The 21460-nt window shown below is 38.9% G+C and overlaps 1 protein-coding gene and 1 non-coding gene across 16 annotated transcripts in view; both read left to right on the top strand.

Annotated features, from left to right (window-relative positions):
• PARD3 (par-3 family cell polarity regulator) overlaps positions 1–21460 on the top strand; it is a 661972-nt gene that overhangs the window by 626970 nt on the left and 13542 nt on the right. For all 15 annotated transcript variants that reach the window (XM_060658990.3, XM_060658996.3, XM_060658994.3 and 12 more), the window contains one exon: positions 12857–12977. In XM_060658990.3, the coding sequence (XP_060514973.1) occupies positions 12857–12977 (121 nt within the window). The remainder of the gene's footprint in view (positions 1–12856; positions 12978–21460) is intronic.
• On the top strand, positions 18940–19045 carry LOC132660454 (U6 spliceosomal RNA). The gene has a single exon (XR_009601802.1). It is a non-coding gene; the product is annotated as a U6 spliceosomal RNA (small nuclear RNA).

Raw genomic sequence — 21460 nt, 5'->3', positions numbered from 1 at the left:
TATAATCATAGTGCTCCATTTGAATTAGTAATGAACAATATTTATATAAATAGTGTTAATACAAAAAATTTATTTAAAAGCTGTGCTATTACTCAGGAGGATGTGGGAGATAACATTGGAATTGCAGTGTGCAAGCAAGCAAATGCTTTCTCTACCTTCATAGGAAGTCAACAGATAATGTTTAAAATTGTTCAGAAATATGTAGTGAATATCCATCAACTGATGAATGAATACACACACACACACACACACACACACACACACACATACACAATGGAATATTGCTCAGTGATCATAAAGAAAAATGAAATCTTGCCATTTGCAACAAAGTGGATGGAACTGGAGAGTATTATGCTAAGCAAAATGAGCCAGCCAGAGAAAGACAAATATATGATTTCACTCATATGTAAAATTTAAGAAACACAACAGATGAACATAGGGGATGGGAAAAAAGTAAGATTAAAAAAAAGAGGGGGGGAGGCAAACCATCAGAGACTCTTAAATACAGAGAACAAACTGAGGGTGCTGGAGGGGTGTTGGGTGGGAGGATGGGCTAAATGGGTGATGTGCATTAAGGAGGGCACTTGTTGGGATGAACACTGGATGTTATATGTGAGTGATGAATCACTAAATGCTATTCCTGAAACTATTATTAAATATATGGTAAACCACTTGAATTTAAATTAAAAAAAAACAGCAGCACACCTGGGTGGCTCAGTTGTGCTGAGTAAGTGTCCGACTCTTGATTGTGGCTCCGGTCCTGATCTCACAGGTTGTGGGTTCAAGCCCCACATTGGGCTCTGTGCTGGCAGCATGGAGCCTGCTTGGGATTCTCTGTCTCTCCCTCTCTCTTCCCCACTCCTCCTCACTCTCTCTCTCTCTCTCACTCTCTCTCTCAAAATAAATAAACATTTAAAATAATTTAAAAAAAGAAATATGTAGTGAAATACCAGAGGTATTTAGTTAGATATGAGAGTTTGTTAAATCCCTAGCTTTTGTTTTGTGTAATAAAACTTTTTGTGTAATTTACTTTTAATAATATTGAGTACAGTATTAAAAATCACTAACTGTATGGAAGAAAGTGATCCATGCAAGAATCATCAGCAAACTGTATCACAAACCAGGAATTATGATTGATCTGGGCTGAGTATCTCAGGTTGAATTAAAAAGGATTATTGTAGAAAACAGTAAAAAGCTTTAAAAGTGTTTATCTTGGGACTGGGTAGACAGAGGGACAAGAGGTGAGGAAGCAGAAGAATCTTTTAAGACTTCTAGTGTTTAAAAACATCAACTATGTATATGCAAGTTTTACTTTGAAAAAGTGTAATTTACAAAACAATGATGCAAGCAATTTTCGGAATTTGTCAATAATTCCAAATCAATATGGTCACACTTTTTGTGTTTCTCATAACAGTTTAACTAAACATGAAATGGGAAGTGAAAATGATTGATGCTTCCATCTCATTTATTTCCTTTATCCAGGTAAATTATTTGTAAGTTGGGACATGGCCAAATCGTGAATTTAATAAAAACCTAGAAAATTATTAGCTAATTATGATGTTAATTAAGAACATAAATAGATGTAAAAAAACTATCAGTCAGTAGAAGTATTCCAATGATCTTTAAAAATGTTTTAAAATCAATGATATGTATAAACTCTTCATTTGGGCACATTCAATGTCTGTTTTTTTAGAAAACCAGTAAGTGTATGTTTCTGCTTTTATTCTAGTTTTCAAAAACCTTTCAGAGTTAGCCAGTCACAAAATCACAGGCACTATATCTCCTATTACATTATTTTCCATTTTAAATCATTTCAGGAAAGCCATATAGAATTTATCCATAATTTAGAATTGACTTGAGCATTAAGCACTGTATTGCATTGGAATTTTTATCTTAAAAAAAAAAAAAAAAACAGCTTAGTTTCGTATAGTATTTTGCAATTATGCTGTCATTAAAGACAGAGAATGCAAAAACCAAAAGAATGTTATCCTTGAATTCTATGTAATCATTTCATGATTAAAGAATTAAAATAATGGTTCTATAATTAGTTTCTATGCTTGTATGATAAAACCTCTCTAATATGAAAAGGAACATGATAATCGTTTTATTTTGTCATCAAAACCCATCAGGTTTTGTAATTGAATTTCCATTGCTGTTTTATTTCAAATTTTCATAATGTACTCCTGATTTTCATTCTTCTTTTCATTCTCCAGAATTTTCACTTATAATGTTGAATTCCTTTGCTCTTTATTCAGACACACAAATGTATATTTTCGTTAGAAGCACAGGCTTCAGCTGTGGGTCACAACTGGCTAACCTTTATATCCCCAGTGGTTTTATTGAAAGAATAGCATAATCCATAAACTTCCTTCAACTCTCTAACCTATTAGAATACCTTATATATGTCCTTGCCGTTTATTAGACAGTTTCTGAAAATCACACGATCTACGAAAAGTAAGTACACTTGGGGCATTAGCCCCAAATTACAACAGCGTCTTGCATTGTGCAGAGAAATGACATATGTGTTTTCTTATAGGCAATAACATTTTATTTTCAAGAATGTGTTTAAATTCATGAGTTTACCTGGAAAACATTTATTCCTTTCAAGGCACGTAGAGTAGCTTACTAGGGAGTGAGGAAGACTCACTGCTCTCCACTGCCCTTGCCCACTCTCCTCTAGGGGCCTCGGGAGGTTTAGTCTGGCTTCTCCAACCATCTCTGGGGTATTAGGCTCTAACATTTGGGCTCATGATATTCAAAGTTCATTTGTTGGGAAGTTTTATGAGAACGTGATTTCTGAAACGAAAACTTTGATAATTCGTTTTTCTTTGGTAGTCTTTTAAAGCCTGTGAAATAGTATTACTTTGTGCCAAGTTTTAAGCAAATGCCTCACTGAAGGTGTGACTGCAATAGATTTTGCAATCTTTTGGGGTAGAAAACAGCTTGGATTATTTCTGTGAAATTTACTAGTCAGGAAACATGACCTCGGGCTCACAATAGAATGTCTTTTTCTGTGTATTTATTGTTGGGTCCTGAAATTATGTATGTCTCTGCACGTGTGTGTTCTTTGTAGCTGGAGGAACTCCCCTCGAAAGAGTAAAGCTACATTTTTCTCACTCCTGCCTGAGACCAGTGACAGGCTAATAAGGAAGAGTGATGATAGTAATAAAATGGGGCGAGGGGTGCATTCCTGAGATTTTGCTGCTTATAAAATGATAGCCCTGTTACCAAATGACCACACTGGGACCCAGGGTGAGATCCAGGCTTGAGTCTTTCTGATGCAGAGAGGTGACCCTCTGTGTGACTCATCACATCAGAAGCAAATGCTGTCTTAACAGCTTTGGTGACTACCTTTTTAACCCAGAGAACATAGCTGTATGTTTTTAATTTGTTATGATTTATTATACTGAAATTGGTGTGAAATGGACAACAAATCATGGGTGTCAAAATCTGAAAATGAATTTTATCAGCTGAGGAAAGTGAGTGCCTTTGGGATTTGCATAAGTTTCTCATAATTCTTTCCATATTACAGATGATGAGCAAAACTGTGAAAATAAACTGAAAATGACATGATATTTCCTAAGTAGCTAATTTCACATGTACGTATAGACACATATAAATATAGCCAGTTAGCCTCACTTTAGACTTTCTCTATAATTCATAGTGATTTGTACATACCCACAGCGACATTTATCTAAAAACCTTAAAGTAAATATTAAGATCATCGTCACATCTCACAAATGTCTGAGATTATCTATAGAAAACTGCAAACATTATAACAAAGTGTTTACCAACTTTATTTCTTCACTGTTCAAACCCAGAAGAGAATTTATACCTATGTGCCAGTATAAAATTGCTAAGATTGAAGAAACCTCTATCCCAAAATTTCAGATGTTATAAATACCCATCAGCATTGAAAAAAAAATCTCCCCTTGTAAGAAACTAACTTTGCATGCATAATTAATTGGGGCACCATATTCCTGCTTCACAACCAGAAGAGAAATTGAATTCAGGTGTTTGGTGAACATATGGGGGATTTACTGTGAATTTATGACCTGTGGTTTGAGTGTAAAACCCCAAGATACTTGCTGATAAAACTTAATGAAGCTTGTGCAGAGGAGCTATTTTTATTTGTAGTTTAGTAATTGATACATTTCTTGGTTTAACCCTCCCAGCCTTTCCCCCATTTCTCATAAATCTTCCAGTCTGAGAGAGAGAGCCAGAGTAGAAAGCCCTAGTCTCCTTAGCCAGAAGACTAATGCTTACCTAATATGAAAATTCAGCTATGCTTTTTCACAGTATTTCGGTGTGCTCCTTCCTCCCATCCCTTTTAATCTATCAATTTGTGCTTTTTCACCTGCACAAGTAACAGGAGGCAAACCCAAGTGCTGTGGGAGGAAGCACTCTAGGTTCCTCCTAGAAAAGCAAAAGCCTTCACGGAGGGGTGACACCACTTTACTCCATCTTAAGAAAACAAAGATGGAGGTGCAATGTAGCTCATCATTAAAACTCAGTCAACAAAGCCATTGCCATTGGAAGGTTTTTACCCCAGGAATAAATACACCTTCAGGAACAGGATCCAGCCACACACTCCCTGGCAATATCACTCTGCTTCTCTGCACCTAGGGTTTTACGAAGAATGCTCCTGATTTGAGTGCCAAGAAAGAAAACACATGACAAGTTTTCCATTTTAACATACGGGGTGTAATGGGTTTAATGAGAAACCTGTGTTTGCTCACTAATTTACAGCAATTAAGAACTCAGTTCTGACATCTGTAGATTATAACTATTTGTCTGGCGATTACAAGATCAGGAATAGTTTATGAAATTGCTAATCAGTAGAGAGAAATCACTAAGGGAGAAGAATGTGGTGTACCTGTAGTCTCTAAATGACACCAGCCCCTAGTAGTCGTGCTACCATCCCTTTCTCGTTCAGTGACATTTCTCCCCCCAACACTGTTCAGGAACTTGTTTGTATCCACTTTATCATGCTGACAATCTGTCTGTTTTGAAAGGATTACAACTCTGTACATCCGTGCATGACATCACAGTAAGACATTGCTTAATGATCTGAGACGCTTGTGGTCATTGCTGGCTGCCTGTTTCTAAAACTATGTGACAGTTCTGCCCTACATATGTTTTCTCCAGTGTCACTTTTTGCCTTCTCCAGCCCTGGTGTCTGTTTCAAGTGACATCCATGAAATAGCTGAATTGTAGACTTGCTGTTGATATGAATAAAGGGATGAAAAGTCTGCCCTTTTCTAGGGATGCAAGGAGAATAAGGAATTGGACAAAGAAGGGAAAGTGCTTTAATTTTTCTCTAGTGAAAATATTTTGGAAAGTAATGCTAAACTTGAAGGGTTGTTTATACAATGTAGTAGATCTTTAGTCTTTTTGTTTGTGGACCTACCAAGGAAATCAAAAAAGAGATACATTTCCCTGAAATAAGTGGACCAAAACATAGGGACATCCTGTGAAGGTTGAGTTATCTAAAGACATCATCAAAGGCTCAGAAGAGCCAGAGTTCAGGAAAACATGGTCTCTACTTGTAATAAGCGGTGTCCTGGAAGCTTTAACTTACTATCTTCTCCTTCCTAAGTGTGCTGGGATGCAGACCATACCGATGTTTCAGACGTCTTGATTGCAAAATCCCAGAGTCTGGGAGACGGTAGGACATTGAAGCGCTAGCAGGTGGAGAAGAAATAGTTCCTTAAGCAGGGAGTTCCTTAAGCAGCAAAGCTCTAGGGTCCCCCTCTGGTGTACGCATGTGACACCTGAGGGAGTGCTGGAAATACCTCAACGGGAATAAGGCTTGAGTGTGGAGTTGCATGATATCCAGGATCTCAGAATTTGGAAATTAACTCTTTATTTTTTTTAATTGGGAAAAGAATAATGTCCTTCTGCATTTCTGGTAATTGGATGCCAAGTGCAGGTGTGAAATTCAGTAGCATTTGGGATAGAATTTTGTACTTAGGCCAAAAAGTAAATTGCTATGGCTGAGGGGTGTATAGCAAAAATGAAAAGGCCGAGGATATAAGCTGATATGGTTAACAAAATCTTTACTGTGTGTGCCTGTTCTTTAGTAAATGGGGGATATGAGGGACATGTGCTAAGTCCTGAATTCTGGGTAGACTAAGTAAAGCCAGTTTTGAACCAGGAATATCTCCTCATAAGTCGTGTCAGATCCTGGCAGGTCACCAATCTCTACCAGGAAGAGAAACAAGGAGTGAGCCCTTGAGTTCAGTTTTACCGAATGACCTGGTTGGCAGGTCTATTTTCACCAGACCCTAAGAAAACACCCACATTGCTGCTTTGGGTTTCATGAGGACTAATTTTTGGAGATCACAGAGCCAGAACGGGCATTTTGAGTGAAGTGATGGGGAGATTGACCTAAGGAGTCACTCTAAGCAATTGGGTAGATTTCTATTGGAGCATTCTTGACTATATACTGGTGCTCAGTGCAAAGCACATTTGATTGGTTTCATGTGTTAAGATCTGGCAGTAACCATCTTTCAGGGACATCTTCTGCAATAGTATTTACTTTCTGCAATTTTTCTCAGAGGCTAGAACTTTGGAGTGACTAACCATATAAATGGTAGTGGTAAAATTCATAAAATATGATTCCTCTCTTATATTCTGCTCTTCTAACCAACATGTTTTTGCAACAGTGGGTAGGGCATAGGTCTTTGTGCTTCTAGGCTACTTTATTTCATTTAATAAGTATGTACAACCTCCCTCCCCCAACATTGTCTAAGGTGATGTGATAGTGGTGGGGGGGTGGTGTGTGTGCATGTGTGTGTTTAAGGGAAGGAGGTTTAGAGTTATCTTTCTGTTGTCTTTTGTTGCAGTGGAACACAAGAAACCAGACCCACTGTGCAATCACATTTCAAACCCCCATTTGCATCACATCCGCTAACATCCTGTGGGCCAAATCAAGACACATGGCCAAGGCCAACATCAATGGGTATTAGTTCAATTGATGCATAACAAGTTAACACAGGCTTAACAGCTTATTATATCAGATCCTATGGATCAGTTTCTATGATCCAGCAATGGCTCAGCTGAATCCTGTGCTCAGGGTCTCATCCAGGTGCAATCAAAAGGTGAGCCAGGCTGGGTTCTCACTGGAGGGTTCCACTAGGGAAGCATTTGCTTCCCTGCTCCTGGAGTTGTTGACAGTATTCTGTTCTTTACAGCTGTAGGATTCAGGGCGGCTCTCTTCTTCAAAGCCAGAAAAGAGAGATAAGGACTTGCAAGATGGACACTGCATTCTTACATAATCACACAAATGTAATCATATCCATTCCTTGACCTTTGCCACAGTTCACTGGATAGAAGCAAGTCACAGGCCCTGCCCACACTCAGTGGTGGGGGCCAGGTATGGGGCGGGGAGGGCATTGGACAAAGATGCAAATACCTGGAGGGGGAGATCATGGGGCCACTTTGAAGTCTGTCCATTACAAATATTTGCAGATCCGTTTACCCTGCCGCAGGGACGTGACATACAGAATATATATGTGTTAAATGATTGTGATGAAGGCATGAGCTTAAGAAAGAAAAACACATGTGGAGGTAAGTTATAAACACTCTGAAACAGTGTTTGCTGGAAGAATCAGAAGATGGAAAGGAAACGAGAGGATATTCCAGGAAGAAAGATATGAGTAAAATTACCTTCCTCTCTTTTCTTATACTAGAGATCTTAATCATTTCTCCCTTCTGGGCACCATGGAAAGCCTGGCTCAGTTCGTTCTCTCCCTTCTGTCTACCTTCTCCCTTCCCTTTCATGTTTTTCTTCTTTGCGCAGAAAAGAGTGTGTACCAAGATGGTACCTTCTGGTTATCCCTACTATTGAATTCTGGCTCTTCAAGCTATGGCCTCTGTTCCAGTTTCCCAGATTCCTTTTGCATAATTAAAAATGCAAATGTTAAGGTATTTTTAGTCCATAAAGAATTAATCAGTCACATCACAAACTCCTCTCTCTCAGCATATGCTCATCTGGAAAGATAGGTCAGAATTCAAGCCTGTAGGGCAATATACCCAGGCTTAGATCAGAAGGAGCAAACAATTTAGGAGAGGCAGGACTATATGGACAATGCTGAGTTGTCTTTTTTAAAAAATAGTTGTTTCTTGGGCCTGTTACTAGGGGATCACTGGCCTTATCTTGGTGCAGTGGAAGTAAATAGCCTAGAAGAGCAACATATAAAACAGGCAACATCTACAGAATACAAAATAGAGGTTGCAAGTTAGCTGGCCACAGACCTGTTTGGTATTTGGTTTTTGTTTTGTCTCGCATAGGACCAAAAAAATAAAGTAAGCCAACATTAAAAATTTGGGCAGCAGGGGAGAAAACTATAGTTCTGACTTTTCTTTAAAAAAAAAAAATTAGAAGGCAACACCAGGCTCACATCCCTTCAGGACAGCAATCTACTGGGACCGAGTAAGGGTCTCCCTTTCTAGACCTAGCATATTACTCCCATTTGTTATAGAATGTACATGGGTACTGCCACAGCCATCAAGTTTCGTTCACTCTTTAGTTAACTGCCCCATAGGCATTGGAATTTGTCCCAGCCATGAAGTTTGCAGGCTGAATTGTTTTCAAAGTACTGTCCATATACCACCTGCAGTGCTTTTAAAAATATACTGATGCCCAGGACCTGCACAAGACTGCCTGAATCAGAATCTCTCTAGGTGAGTCTCAGTCGATCAGCAGGTTTAAACAAGCACTCTGGATGAGTCTCATACACATACTATGTATACACGAGCACGACTGTTGACGTTTCTCTTCTCATTCACTGTACCTAAGGAGATGGTTGGATAGCATGGCCTGTGGAGCACAGGTGCAGGACAGGATTTGGCCCTTACCTGCAAATAGGATCCTTGCTGCAGTTAGCATGAATTGGTATGCTCAGCTACTTTTGCAAAGCACATTGCAGTGGTCCATTCTGAAGGCTGCAGAGCCTAGTCCTCTGTGTGATCTACCTCTACCAGGAGAGGGTACAATCACCATGGTAATTATGGATGAGAAAGATTTGAGTTCCATATCATTCAGGGCTGCAACGTGCATGCCGGATTAGGAATCTCTGTAGTGTGTGAGCCAGTGCTGTCAGAAAGACTCCCAGATATCACTGAACCAAAACAAACCCTCTGCACTTAGTGTAAAATTTATATATAAACACACACACACACACACACACACACACACACACACACACACATAAAAGTATAAAAGAAAATTCCAGCTGGACTAAAACTAAAAAAACAATGTGCAAGGGAAGGCTGAATTAGTGTTAGACTTAAATTGTCTTATGTCTGTCTGTGTGGATTCTTTGTAAAAAATAAAGCATCTCTATAATTCCTCTCTTCATCCCTCCTTTCTGTAGAAATTATGATTTAGTGGCTTGTCATTAAGTTGAATTGTCTCTCTCACTCATCTGATCAATTCATGGTATCTTTATTATATTCATCACACACACAAAAATAATGAGCAACTGGAAGTTGGCAATGAACCTAAATATAAGTTGATTGGGATGTGTAGGGATTAGCCACTAATGCTAATGAATATTTAAAATTTCCTTTGGCTGTCTTGGCAGAAGAGCTAACCAAGAACTTTAGAAGTCCAAATGTGAATTATTGGCCTGTTGTAGACTAGCCTGAGAAACAGAGTGAGCAGTTGCAATGGTTTCATTCTTGAAGCCAGGATTTCACCTTCAGACTGCCAACTGGTGTCCCCCAAGGATGCTTGATGGTCTCCTAGTCTTTGGAAGTCATCATCAATCATGAAAACCATTGCAGCCTGTTTTTCAATTTCAGCCCTTAGAGTGGCTTTGCTAGTCTTAGGCAAGTTGGTTGCCATTCTCTAGAGCAGAGGAAGAAAGGAAGCAAAAGAAAAGAGAGTGAAGCAGTGTATCACCAGCTGCTGAGATTTGAAATAAGGGCAAAAGTGACTTCCAGAACTTGGCTTATACTGTGAAAAACATCAAGGTCACCAGAATTTAGAATTAAGGACACTGGGTCAACTTCCCTTGTTGGGAGATTTGCACTTTCAATTAACTACAAATAGTAGGACATCAATTTTCATCAATGGCTTGGACTTCATGAACTTAATAATTATAGGGTTAAAATTCGCAATGGTACATGAAAATAATAGGAAATATTTCTGGTTAGACCTATAAAATACTTCTTCAGTCAAGCCTCCTATAATCCTTCTATTAGAAGCTATGAAGAAGTATTCCAGGAACAAAAAGGCACAGTTGGAGAAATGACAATGAGGTTAACGAATGCTCACTTTCCTGTCTTATGAACTGTCTTCATGCCTATACTACCACTGTTTCACATGGAGAGCAAGGAGTTCCAGAGATTGGGTGTTAACATTGAGAAGCCTTTATTGAAAATCATTGTGTTCAAAACTATAAGCTGCCATACATGTTTTTTAAAAGCCAATTAACAACCTCGGGGCGCCTGAGTGGCTCAGTTGGTTAAGCGTCCAACTTCGGCTCAGGTCATGATCTCACGGTTTGTGGGTTCAAGCCCTGCATCGGGATCTGTGCTGACAGCTCAAAGCCTGAAGCCTGTTTCAGATTCTGTGTCTCCCTCTCTCTCTGTTCCTCCCCCACTCATGCTCTGTTTCTCTCTGTCTCAAAAATAAATAAACAAAAAATTTTAAAAAGTAAAAGCCAGTAACAACCTGCTTAAGAGTATGGAGGGGCACTTTTAAGCTGTATACAAATGTAGACTGAAGCATCATGCCAAGTAGCACATTTTATAGACCCATTAACCTTTAATGTTCTTAGGGCAATCAGTTCAAAATATTTGTCGGAAGAACAAAGGGAAGGCAAGCTTTTATTGACTGGGAAAATAATCAAATTGAAAGTATTGACAGGATGTTCCAGAAGCTCTAATGAAATTAATAGAAACATAAAGGTGATAGGGATCTACCCCCTGGTTTAAATGATTATCCCATATTCTTGGAAGACATTAATATTGTGGTTCTATATGCAAATATTTTCAATTTGCGATTTTTAAGTCTTTGAAATTCTTCAAAAGGCATAGAATTATGTCAAGACATATATGAATTTGAGATTTTTTTTTTTTAACGTTTATTTATTTTTGAGACAGAGAGAGACAGAGCATGAACAGGGGAGGGGCAGAGAGAGAGGGAGACACAGAATCTGAAACAGGCTCCAGGCTCTGAGCTGTCAGCACAGAGCCCGACGCGGGACTCGAACTCACGGACCACGAGATCATGACCTGAGCCGAAGTCGGCCGCTTAACCGACTGAGCCACCCAGGCGCCCCTGAATTTGAGATTTTTATATACTCTACTATGACAGACTTTCTCTTTACAAGCTACATCTCTCAAATTACATTACCCAGGAGAGTGGGCAGCCAGAAAAATTCAGACTCACACCAAATAACCAGGGCAACATGTTTTCAATGAAGAGACTTGGTCTTCTAATAGTTTACAGCTCCCCATTCTGCTAGCAGTTTGGAGGGTATATATGATAAATCTAAGGCTTGATTCTTGTCCTCAAGGAGTCTGATGTTTTCTTGGGGAGACAGCATGTGCCTAATACGCTTGAATAAATCCCCTGGTAGGATGCGCCTTAGTCCTCAGGGAGTAACATAGACCAAAAGTGCCATGAGATTTAAGATTGATTCTGGCCATCTCTACAACTCTTGCAAAATACTGTGTTTAAAATCTGTATGATTTTATAAAGCAGGGGCTTTGGAGTCTGATATATGTTTTACTAAGTGATAACAACATGGCATAGTGAAATGAGGGCTGGACCGGACACCAGAATAATCTGGATTCCAGCCTCGCCTCCCCATTGGTCAGCTGAGAGACTTCAAACAAGTCACTTATTTTCTTTGGATGTCAGTTTCTACATGTGTATGTGTGCGCACGTGTGTGTGGAAGAGAGAGAAATACTACCATCTGTACCTATCTTACAAGCTTTTGGTGAGGATAAAACAAATTAACACTATAAAAAAAGAAGAAGAAGAAGAAGAAGAAGAAGAAGAAGAAGAAGAAGAAGAAGAAGACGACGGCGGCAGGGGCACCTGGGTGGCTCAGTCGGTTAAGCATCTGACTCTTGATATCAGCTCAGTTCTTGGTCTCAGGGTCATGAGTTCAAGCCTGGCATTGGGCTCCATGCTGGGGGCAGAGCCTACTTTAAAAAAAAAAAAAAAAGGCAACATTACTATTAAATAACTGATGAAATCCAACTACCATCCAAAGTTATTTTTAAAATGCTTTTCATTTATGCTGTAAGAAACTGCATTTTGTGTATAGACCTTTGATAACTCCTAAATAGGAACTTTGTATCATGGCATTATGAAAACAATACTGAACATTTGTAAGGCTACAGTGTATGCTGTCACCTTACTTGATTGTTGCAAGTATGATATTCAGAGAAAAACTGATTATTATGTCCATTTCATATGTATGAAAAAATCCCACAACTCAAATTAAGTGCCTTCGTCTAAGAAGGTGGAGGAAGCTAGGACAGGACCCTGGTATTTCTGATTTGTAATGCAATGTCCTTTCCAAAAAAATTTGGCTGCCAACACCTTGTCAGATTACAGAAAGGAAATGAGGCTTTTAAAATACCGCATAAAAAAGGAATGTCTAAAAATACCGCTTGCCCTCTTGAATATCTGCCTGAAATAACTTCAGTAAGTCTTAATCATAAGAACAAAATGAAAACTTCTTTTAAATGCCCAAATATTGTTTTATAAATTCACTTCCTCTTAAACAGTGTCCTCTCACAGCAAGCTGCCATTTTTTTTCCCTAGCAACTGCCATTCACAGATTGTATCTCTGAAGGGAGTTCATTCTTGCCCCTTCTCTCTTTTAGCAACAGATCAACTCCTAGCAACCATGATCGGATACAGCGTCTACGGCAAGAATTTCAGCAAGCAAAGCAGGATGAAGATGTAGAAGATCGGCGACGTACCTATAGCTTTGAACAACCCTGGGTGAGTATTTGGTTCTTCAGCACAGCGAATAGTCTGACAACTTCCCTGCAGTAAGAGCCCCCAAGCTGTGGCCTTAGCCCTTTATGAAACAAGACAAGATGGAGCCAAATTCCTTTGACCTTTAACATATTGACCTTTCCCTCATTTCCATCTGGGTTGCATCGTTGCTAATTTCATTTTATATCTTGTTGCACCATCTGTCCATTGCATAATCAGTTTTATTCGCCTTATGACAAGACATAGCAAAAGGATTCTTGCTCTCAGCTATGCACTTTTTTTTAAAGTTTAGTAAATACTTTCTATATACATTTTCCTCAGAATTGGAGCCAGAATAAATTAGTTCAACACATGTCTATTGTGTATCTACTATACACAAAGTACAGTATTAAGCAATTCTTGATTCTTTATTCTCCCTTATCCCCTTTGTGTATTTGTTGAATCCCTCTTATTTATCTGCCCATATCCCTGTTCTAGTTTATCCTCCTCACAGCCATCAGAGTGATTTTTTTTTTTTTTGGAGTTTATTCATTTTTAAGAAAGAGAGAGAGATCAGGGGAAGGGCAGACAGAGGGAGACACAGAATCCAAAGCAGGCTCCAGGCTCTCAGCTGTCAGCACAGAGCCTGACGTGGGACTTGAATTCACAAAATGTAAGATTGTGACCTGAGCCAAAGTCGGATGCTTAACCGACTGAGCCACCCAGGCTCCCCAGAGTGATTTTTCTAAAACAGAACTCTGAATGGCTTCTCAATGCCCAAGAGAGAGAGTCCAAATTCCACAGTGTGGCTTGCTAATCCTCCCCAGTCCAGCCCCAGACTTGTGCTCTCTCTGTTCTTGTGTTTTGTCTCGGAGATGATGGCACTGCTGAGAATGAGAGGCATTGGGGTAGGTTTGGGGGTGTTAGAGATGATGGGAATTAAAAAAATATATATTGTTTATTTACTTTTGAGAGAGAGAGACAGAGCATGAGCAAGGTAGCAGAGAGAGAGGGAGACACAGAATCTCTAGGGTCTGAGCTATCAGCACAGAGCCCAACATGGGGCTAAAACCCACAAACTGCAAGATCGGGACCTGAGCCAAAGTCAGACACTTAATTGACTGAGCCACCCAGGTGCCCCCGAAGATGGGAATTTTGAAGAATATCTTTGGAAACTTGAGGGGGACTCAATTAGACATGAACATACAGGCCACTTGAGATAGGACATTCTAGCTGAGAGTATTAGTGATCAACATGGTAATGTGACCATAGCTAAAAATGCTTAGAGGGAATAGAAAAATAATTTTTTGATTACTTCTGCAATGGGGATTAACAGTCAGACATGGCAGAAAGTCAAGGAAGGTACTCTGGCGGCCTGGGGAAGAGGCAGGTGGAGCATCACCCACTCTGGGTAGGATGGTGAGTACAGCTCAGGGACGTATATCCTAATTGCCTGGGAGGATGCAAGAAGGGTCGGTACTCTAGGGGTTCGAAAGCCTAGGGGCTGTGGTCAAAACAATATATTTTTTGGAGTCCTGGATCTTGGAGGTGGGACAGTTCCTGATGATTTGAGGTCAAAGATATGCCATCCATGTGAGTTCCTGAGAGAACAGAGATTAAGGTCCAAAGAGTTAATGAGTTCAGTTCAAAATGTTGGGATTATAATTACATTAGGCATATGGGAAGGTAGGGTTAGAAGGAAGAGTAGTGTTAGAAAAGGCTTACAGTTAAAAAAAAAAAAAAAAAGATCCTGATTTATTTTGGAAAGGGTATGGACCCAACTGCCACAGAACTGAGAGGTCAGTTATATTGTAGGGAAGGAGAGATAAAGGTAGAAATGTAGTCAGAACCTTCAACGCTAGGTTGGAAGGCTGAAGAAAGATGGTATGAGGACAGAACACTGGCCCACTGGCCAGGCAAACCTAGCTCTTCAGGACTGTTTTCTTGTATGTTAAACCAAGAGACTTAGAGTAGATGGTTGAGTGTCAGTTATTAAACCCTTTGTTATAATGAAAATTTAAGAGAAAGCTGAATGTGTCAGGTAAAGCAATACAAGTAGAGCTTCTCCGAGTGTGGTCCACAGACCAGCACCATCAGCATCACCTGGAGCTCCCTTCAGACCTCCTGGATCTGGGTGAGGCCCAGGAATCTGTATTTTAACAAGCCCTGGAAGGGTGATTCTGAAGCATGTTACTTTGAGAAGCAGTGATCTAGAGTTAAATCATCTCTGAGGTCCTTTTTACTCCTAAAATCCAACACCCACAATATACTCTATACAAGGGCAGAAACCTATAACCGTTTTGATTAAGGGGCTTAGTGACCAAATTGGGGTCTGTGGGAGATAATTTTGAGAAAGGAGAAGATGGAAAAATGAGAAAAGCAGTACTAGTTTGAAGGACTTTGCCTCTGTTCAGGTGAGGAAGGAGGAGCCTAGAGCAGCCAATTGGCCATATGAAACCACCATCCAAGAGTAAAAACTCCTCATGAAGTCGATCCTAGCCTAACTTTCAGAGGTTATATAAGAACTTCAGCAGATATAATACCTTAAAAAATCTCTAATTGTGTTTCTGCAACAACATTACTATTAAAGGTATTGTTTTTCTAAAACATTTTATTTTTATTTATTTAGTTAAAATTTTTTTTAATGTTTATTTATTTTTGAGAGAGAGAGATACAGAGACAGAGACAGAGACAGAGACAGAGACAGAGTGTGAGCAGGGGAGGGGCAGAGAGAGAGAGAAAAAGATGAAGAATCTGAAGAGGCTCCAGGCTCTGAGCTGTCAGCACAGAGCCAAACGTGAGGCTAGAACTCACAAGCCGTGAGATCATGACCAAAGCCGAAGTCAGACATGCAACTGACTGAGCCACCCACGTGCCCCTAAAACATTTATTTTTAGATGATCAAGTAAATTGAGTCATTCCCATGTAACAACATGACAGAATTATGTTAATCTACTTATATTGTTTGCCATAATTGACTTAATCTCTTCCTACCAGCTTTCCTAAAGCAGGATTCTTTTTTTTTAAATTAGGTTTTTTATTTCAAATCCAGTATAGTTAACAAACAGTGTTATATTAGTTTCAGGTGTACAAGACAGAGATTCAACACTTTCATACAACACCAAGTGCTCATCACAATAAGTGCCCTCCTAATCCCTATCACCTATTTCACCCATCTCCTCACCTACCTCCTCTCTGGTAACCATCAGGATATTCTCTGTAGTTAAGAGTCTGTTTCTTAGTTTGTCTCTTTTTTCCCCTTTGCTCATTTGTTATGTTTCTTAAACTGTTATGCTTCTTAAATTCCACATAGGAATGAAATCATATGGCATTTATCTTTCTCTGACTCATTTTGCTTAGCATTGTACTCTGTAGCTCTATCCACGTTGTTGCAAATGGCAAGATTTCATTCCTTTTTATGGCTGAGTAATATTCCATTATATATATACCACATCTTTATCCATTCATCAGTTGATAGACACTTAGACTGCTTCCATTATATGGCTATTGTAAATAATGCTGCAATACATACATCGGGGTGCATGTATCCCTTTGAATTAGTGTTTTTGTATTTTTTGGGTAAATACCCAGTAATGTGATTACTGGATCGTAAGGTAGTTCTATTTTTAACTTTTTGAGGAGTCTCCATATTATTTTCCACAGTGGCTGTACCAGTTTGCATTCCCACCGACAGTAACAAGTGTTCCTTTCTCTCCACATCCTTGCCAACACTTGTTTCTTGTGTTGTTGATTTTAGCCATTCTGACAGGTCTGAGTTTTGATTTCAATTTTCCTGATGATAAGTGATGTTGAGCATCTTTTCATGTGTCTGTTGGCCATCTGGATGTCTTCTTTGGCCAAATGTTCATGTCTTCTGCCCATTTTTTAAATGGATTATTTGGTTTTGGGATGTTGAATTGCATCAGTTCTTTTTATATTTTAGATTCTAACCCTTTATCAGATATGTCATTGCAAATATCTTCTCCCATTCTGTAGATTGCCTTTTAGTTTTGTTGATTCCTTTGCTGTGCAGAAACTTTTTATTTTGATAAAATAGTTTTTATAGTTCCAGTAGTTTATTTTTGCTTTTATTTCCCTAGCCTCAGGACACATATCTAGAAAAATGTTGCTATGACCAATATCAGAGAAATTACTGCTTGAGCTCTCTTCTACGATTTTTATGGTTTCAGTTTTCACATTTAGGTCTTTAATCCCTTTTGAGTTTATTTTTGTGTTTGGTGAAAGAAAATGGTCCAGTTTCATTCTTTTGCATGTTGCTGTCCAGTTTACCCAACACCATTTGTTGAAGAGACTGTCTTCCCCATTGGATATTCTTTACTGCTTCATTGAAGATTAATTGATCACATAATTGTGGATTTACATCCAGGTTTTCTATTCTGTTACATTTCTATGTGTCTATTTTTGTGCCAATACCATACTGTTTTGATTACTACAGTTTTATAATATAAGTTGATGTCTGGAATTGTAATACCTCCAGTTGTACTTTTCTTTTTCAAGCTTGTTTTGACCATTCAGGATCTTTTGTGGTTCCATACAAATTTAAGGATTATTTGTTCTCATTCTATGAAAAATGTTATTGGTATTTTGACAGGGTTTGCATTAAATGTGTAGATTGCTTTGGGTAGTATGGACATTTTAACAATACTTGTTCTTCCAGTCCATGAGCATGGAATGTCTTTCCATTTCTTTGTATTATTGTCCATTTCTTTTATCAATGTTTTATAGTTTTGGAGTACGGGTCTTTTACCTGTTTGGTTAATTAAGTTTATTCCTAGGTATTGTTTTTGGTGCAATTGCAAATGGGATTGCATTCTTAATTTCTCTTTCTGTGACTTCATTATTAGTGTTTAGAAATGCAGCATATTTCTATACATTGATTTTGTATACTGTGACTTTACTGAATTCATTTATCAGTTCTCATAGCTTTTGGGAAGGGTCTATTGGATTTTCTTTTTTCTTCTCTTTTTTTCTTTTTCTTTCTTTCTTTTTTTTTTTTTTTTTCTTGAGAGAGAGAAAGAGAGAGTGTGCGTGAGAGCGTGAGTAGGGAGGGACAGAGGGAGAGAATCTTGGGTTTTCCATACATAGTATCATGTCATCTGAAAGTAGTGAAAGCTGTATTTCTAACTTACCAACTGGGATGCTTTTATTTCTTTTTGTTGTCTGATTGTTGTAGCTAGGACTTCCAGTACTATGCTGAATAAAAATGGCCATCCTTTTCTTGTTCCTGACCTTAGGGGAAAAGATGTCAGTTTTCCCCCATTGGATATGATGTTTGCTGTGGGTTGTTCATAGAATGTCTTTATTATATTAGGGTATGTTCCCTCTAAACCTACTTTGTTGAGGGTTTTTTTATCATGAATGGGTGTTGTACTTCATCAGATGCTTTTTCTGTATCTATTGAAATGATCATATGTTTTTTATCCTTTTTCTTATTGATATGATATATCATGTTGATTGACTTGAAGCAGGATTCTTTTTTGATGTGTGGTAAACATCCCTAGCAATGTATTTTTGCACAGAAAGGCTGAAAAGAGGAAAGAGTATAGTGGCTACCAGAAGGAGAAAAGCAAGTATATATGAAAATGGTTCTCAAACACAGAGTTCTAGCCTACAAGGCCCTGCAGGGGTTTTCTCAATCTCCATACCATACCATGAGGAGCAGTGGAATGCCACCTGACTTTGCCTGGGAATGTGGATTTCAAACCAGCATATTTGAAGCATTGCTGTTTAATTAGTTATTTTGATCAGATGTATTGGGTGCTTACTATGTTCGGTCAGTGTGTCTGGTGCTAGAGAACAAAGATGGGGAAGATAGAATATCCTTAGAGCCCTACAGTCGAGCTGATACAACAGAGAAGAATATTTTGTACAGTTTATGATACAGGTATGTATGGAGTATTAAACACAGAGGAACCATGCCCAAATAAAGTGTGGGTGGTTAGGAAAGGCCTGAAAGAAGACCTCAGTGCTTGCTTTGGGAGCACATATCCTAAAATTGGAGGGATACAAAGAAGAGTAACATGGCTCCTGCACAAGGATGCATGTAAATTCATGAAGCATTCCATATAGAGAGAAAGAAAAGGAAAGGAAAGGAAAGGAAAGGAAAGGAAAGAACACCTTGTTAAATTTGTAATATATTTTAAATACATAACTTTGAGAAAGAGAGAAACATATATTTGGGAACTAAGATTGATGGGATTTTTTTCTGGCTGGTGACATTGTATCTACATGTGAAATGTCCAAGTTTGAGACTAAATGAGCATTTCCTACTTCTTACCTGTAGATATTGTTCATTGTGAGATGTAGAAATGATTTGATATCCATTTTGGTCCCCTTATATGATTTTTTTTTTCCTAATGGGGGTGGTGAATATGTTGGCATACATTCCCATGCCAGCTACTTAATATGAACAATCATGTTAGGAAAAATGTTTGAGAAAATCATATACATCCAGAAACTCACCTACAAAAGGTCATAGGCCAAATTGTTGTGTATCAAAATGCCATAGCAACTTTAGACTGAGCACTTGGCTTGTATTATCATTTCCTGTAATGAGTGAGCAGGGAATTATTTGGATGACAGGCTGATTACTTTAGGAATGGAATAATTTCCTAAATTGTGGGTCAGAAGTTGGCCTTTTCTTTTTCTTTCTTCTTTTTTTTTTTTTTTAATTTTCAAACAATTGGGATCTTGCTGTTTTTTCTCCATTCTACTGATCATATAAATGAGCTTGAAGTGACTATAATTCTACTTAGTGTATTAATTTTCATACCAATTCTCCTTGTTGCCTTAATAGGGTTTTGTCTGCCTCAATAAGAGCCTCAAAATGTAGCTGAGTCTATGGTTTTTATTATCTGTTTTACAAAATGAGCTTTGAGTATCTTAGTTTTTTTTTTTGTTTTTTTTTTTTTTTGTTTTTTTTTTTTTTCTTTTTCTGTGTGTACTCTGACCTTAAAAGGTCAGTCTGTTTGGAAAGGATGAGACTATGATCTCACCCATTGGAATGGTTTGCAATCATTTTAGTTGTAAGGAACCAGATATTTGTCTTCAAGCTGTGTGTCCCTCTTAGTCCATATTAGTTGAAATTGTCATGCTTGTTGGAAATGCCACACACAAAGTGCGACCAGATGTATCATATAGAAGATCCGAGCCAATTACTTTACATACAGAGAGGGATGCTGCAGAAAATTCATCCAAGTAGCCCTTTTCAGTTCATCCATTTTCAAAATGTTCTCCCTAAACCCTAGCAGTGTGGAATGCACCTGTTCCTGGGCTTTTGTTCAAAATAATGTTTGGGCCTGAGGGAGCTGATTTGTGGCACAAAGGGTCTTTAGATGAGCAGAGGCCCAGGAAATTCCCTTAGCTCCATAACTGAAGTGCATTCTCTCCCAAGTTGGTTAAGAAGAGGAGGAGGAGGAGGACGACGACGACGAGGAGGAGGAGGAGGAGAAGGAGGAGGAGGAGGAGCAGGAGGAGGAGGAGGAGGAGGAGGAGGAGGGGAGAAAAAGCAACTTCTTCACCATGTAATGCCAGGTGCAGCATAAATAAAGCAGCAAGTTGCTTTAAATCTTTCTTAAGATAATGGAACAATAGCTGAGGTTAGGGTTATTATCACAGAGCTCAGATATGGACAGAACTTAGTGTTGCTTTTAAAAGAATTAAATTGCACGCTGCAGACATAAGTACAGTATGCTGTTAAAACTTTGCAGATACCTGAGTGTTGCCCACAAGGAGACTTGCTGGCTGAGGCGGTTGATAGATGGGATAATGGAGCCTTTAATAGCTATATTGCTAAATCCTTTCCATCCCGGGTTGGTAGTGACTCAAAGTAGTTTAGTCCTTCAGATGGAAAATTGATCCTCTGCGATGTGAATACCCTCTTCTCCCCCAAGCTTTCTTCCCAGCTGTCTGTCTTTAAACAACAACAACAAAAAAGGTCTGTCCTTTTTTCCATTTTTCTGTCTGGGACTTTTAATGGCTCCTCTTCCCTTTTTTAAGGTTTTGTCTGCTTTAATTAGAGAGCCAGTCTGTAGTACACAGCCACCCTGAACCCCTCGATTGCCTTCCCTGTACCTGGGAAGTTTGAGAAAATGATGCTTATCCTTTTGTTTTCATCTCTCCTAAGACTTCAAGGATATCTCCTGTAATTTCCTTATAGTGGGGCTCCATGCCTTTACTCAAAAAATGCCTTCTCGGTTGATAGCTTTGCAGTTCAAACTGGGTGAACTGGGTGGAAATCACCTCCCTTGGAAATCAACCTGGAGAAAGCCATTCCTGCAAGCAAACAGGGACCCTTTACTCATGGCAAAAGCCTCTGTGCTGCTGCAAAGTAGACCCCTTTCTTCTAGCTCCAATGACCCATCTCCCAGCTGAAGGCTCCATGACCCATGGGCCATGCTACCGGCAGAGACCTCAGGTAGTAGAAATCAATGAAGTTGCCTTTGGTCATCATAAGCATGGGACACTAGAAGGCTGGCTTATTTTTA

This window comes from Panthera onca, chromosome B4, assembly GCF_046562875.1.
Source record: "Panthera onca isolate mPanOnc1 chromosome B4, mPanOnc1 haplotype 2, whole genome shotgun sequence".
In the NCBI taxonomy this organism is placed as follows: domain Eukaryota; kingdom Metazoa; phylum Chordata; class Mammalia; order Carnivora; family Felidae; genus Panthera; species Panthera onca.
The sequence above is the reverse complement of the archived record's forward strand: the minus strand, read 5'-3'. Positions and strand labels throughout refer to the sequence as shown.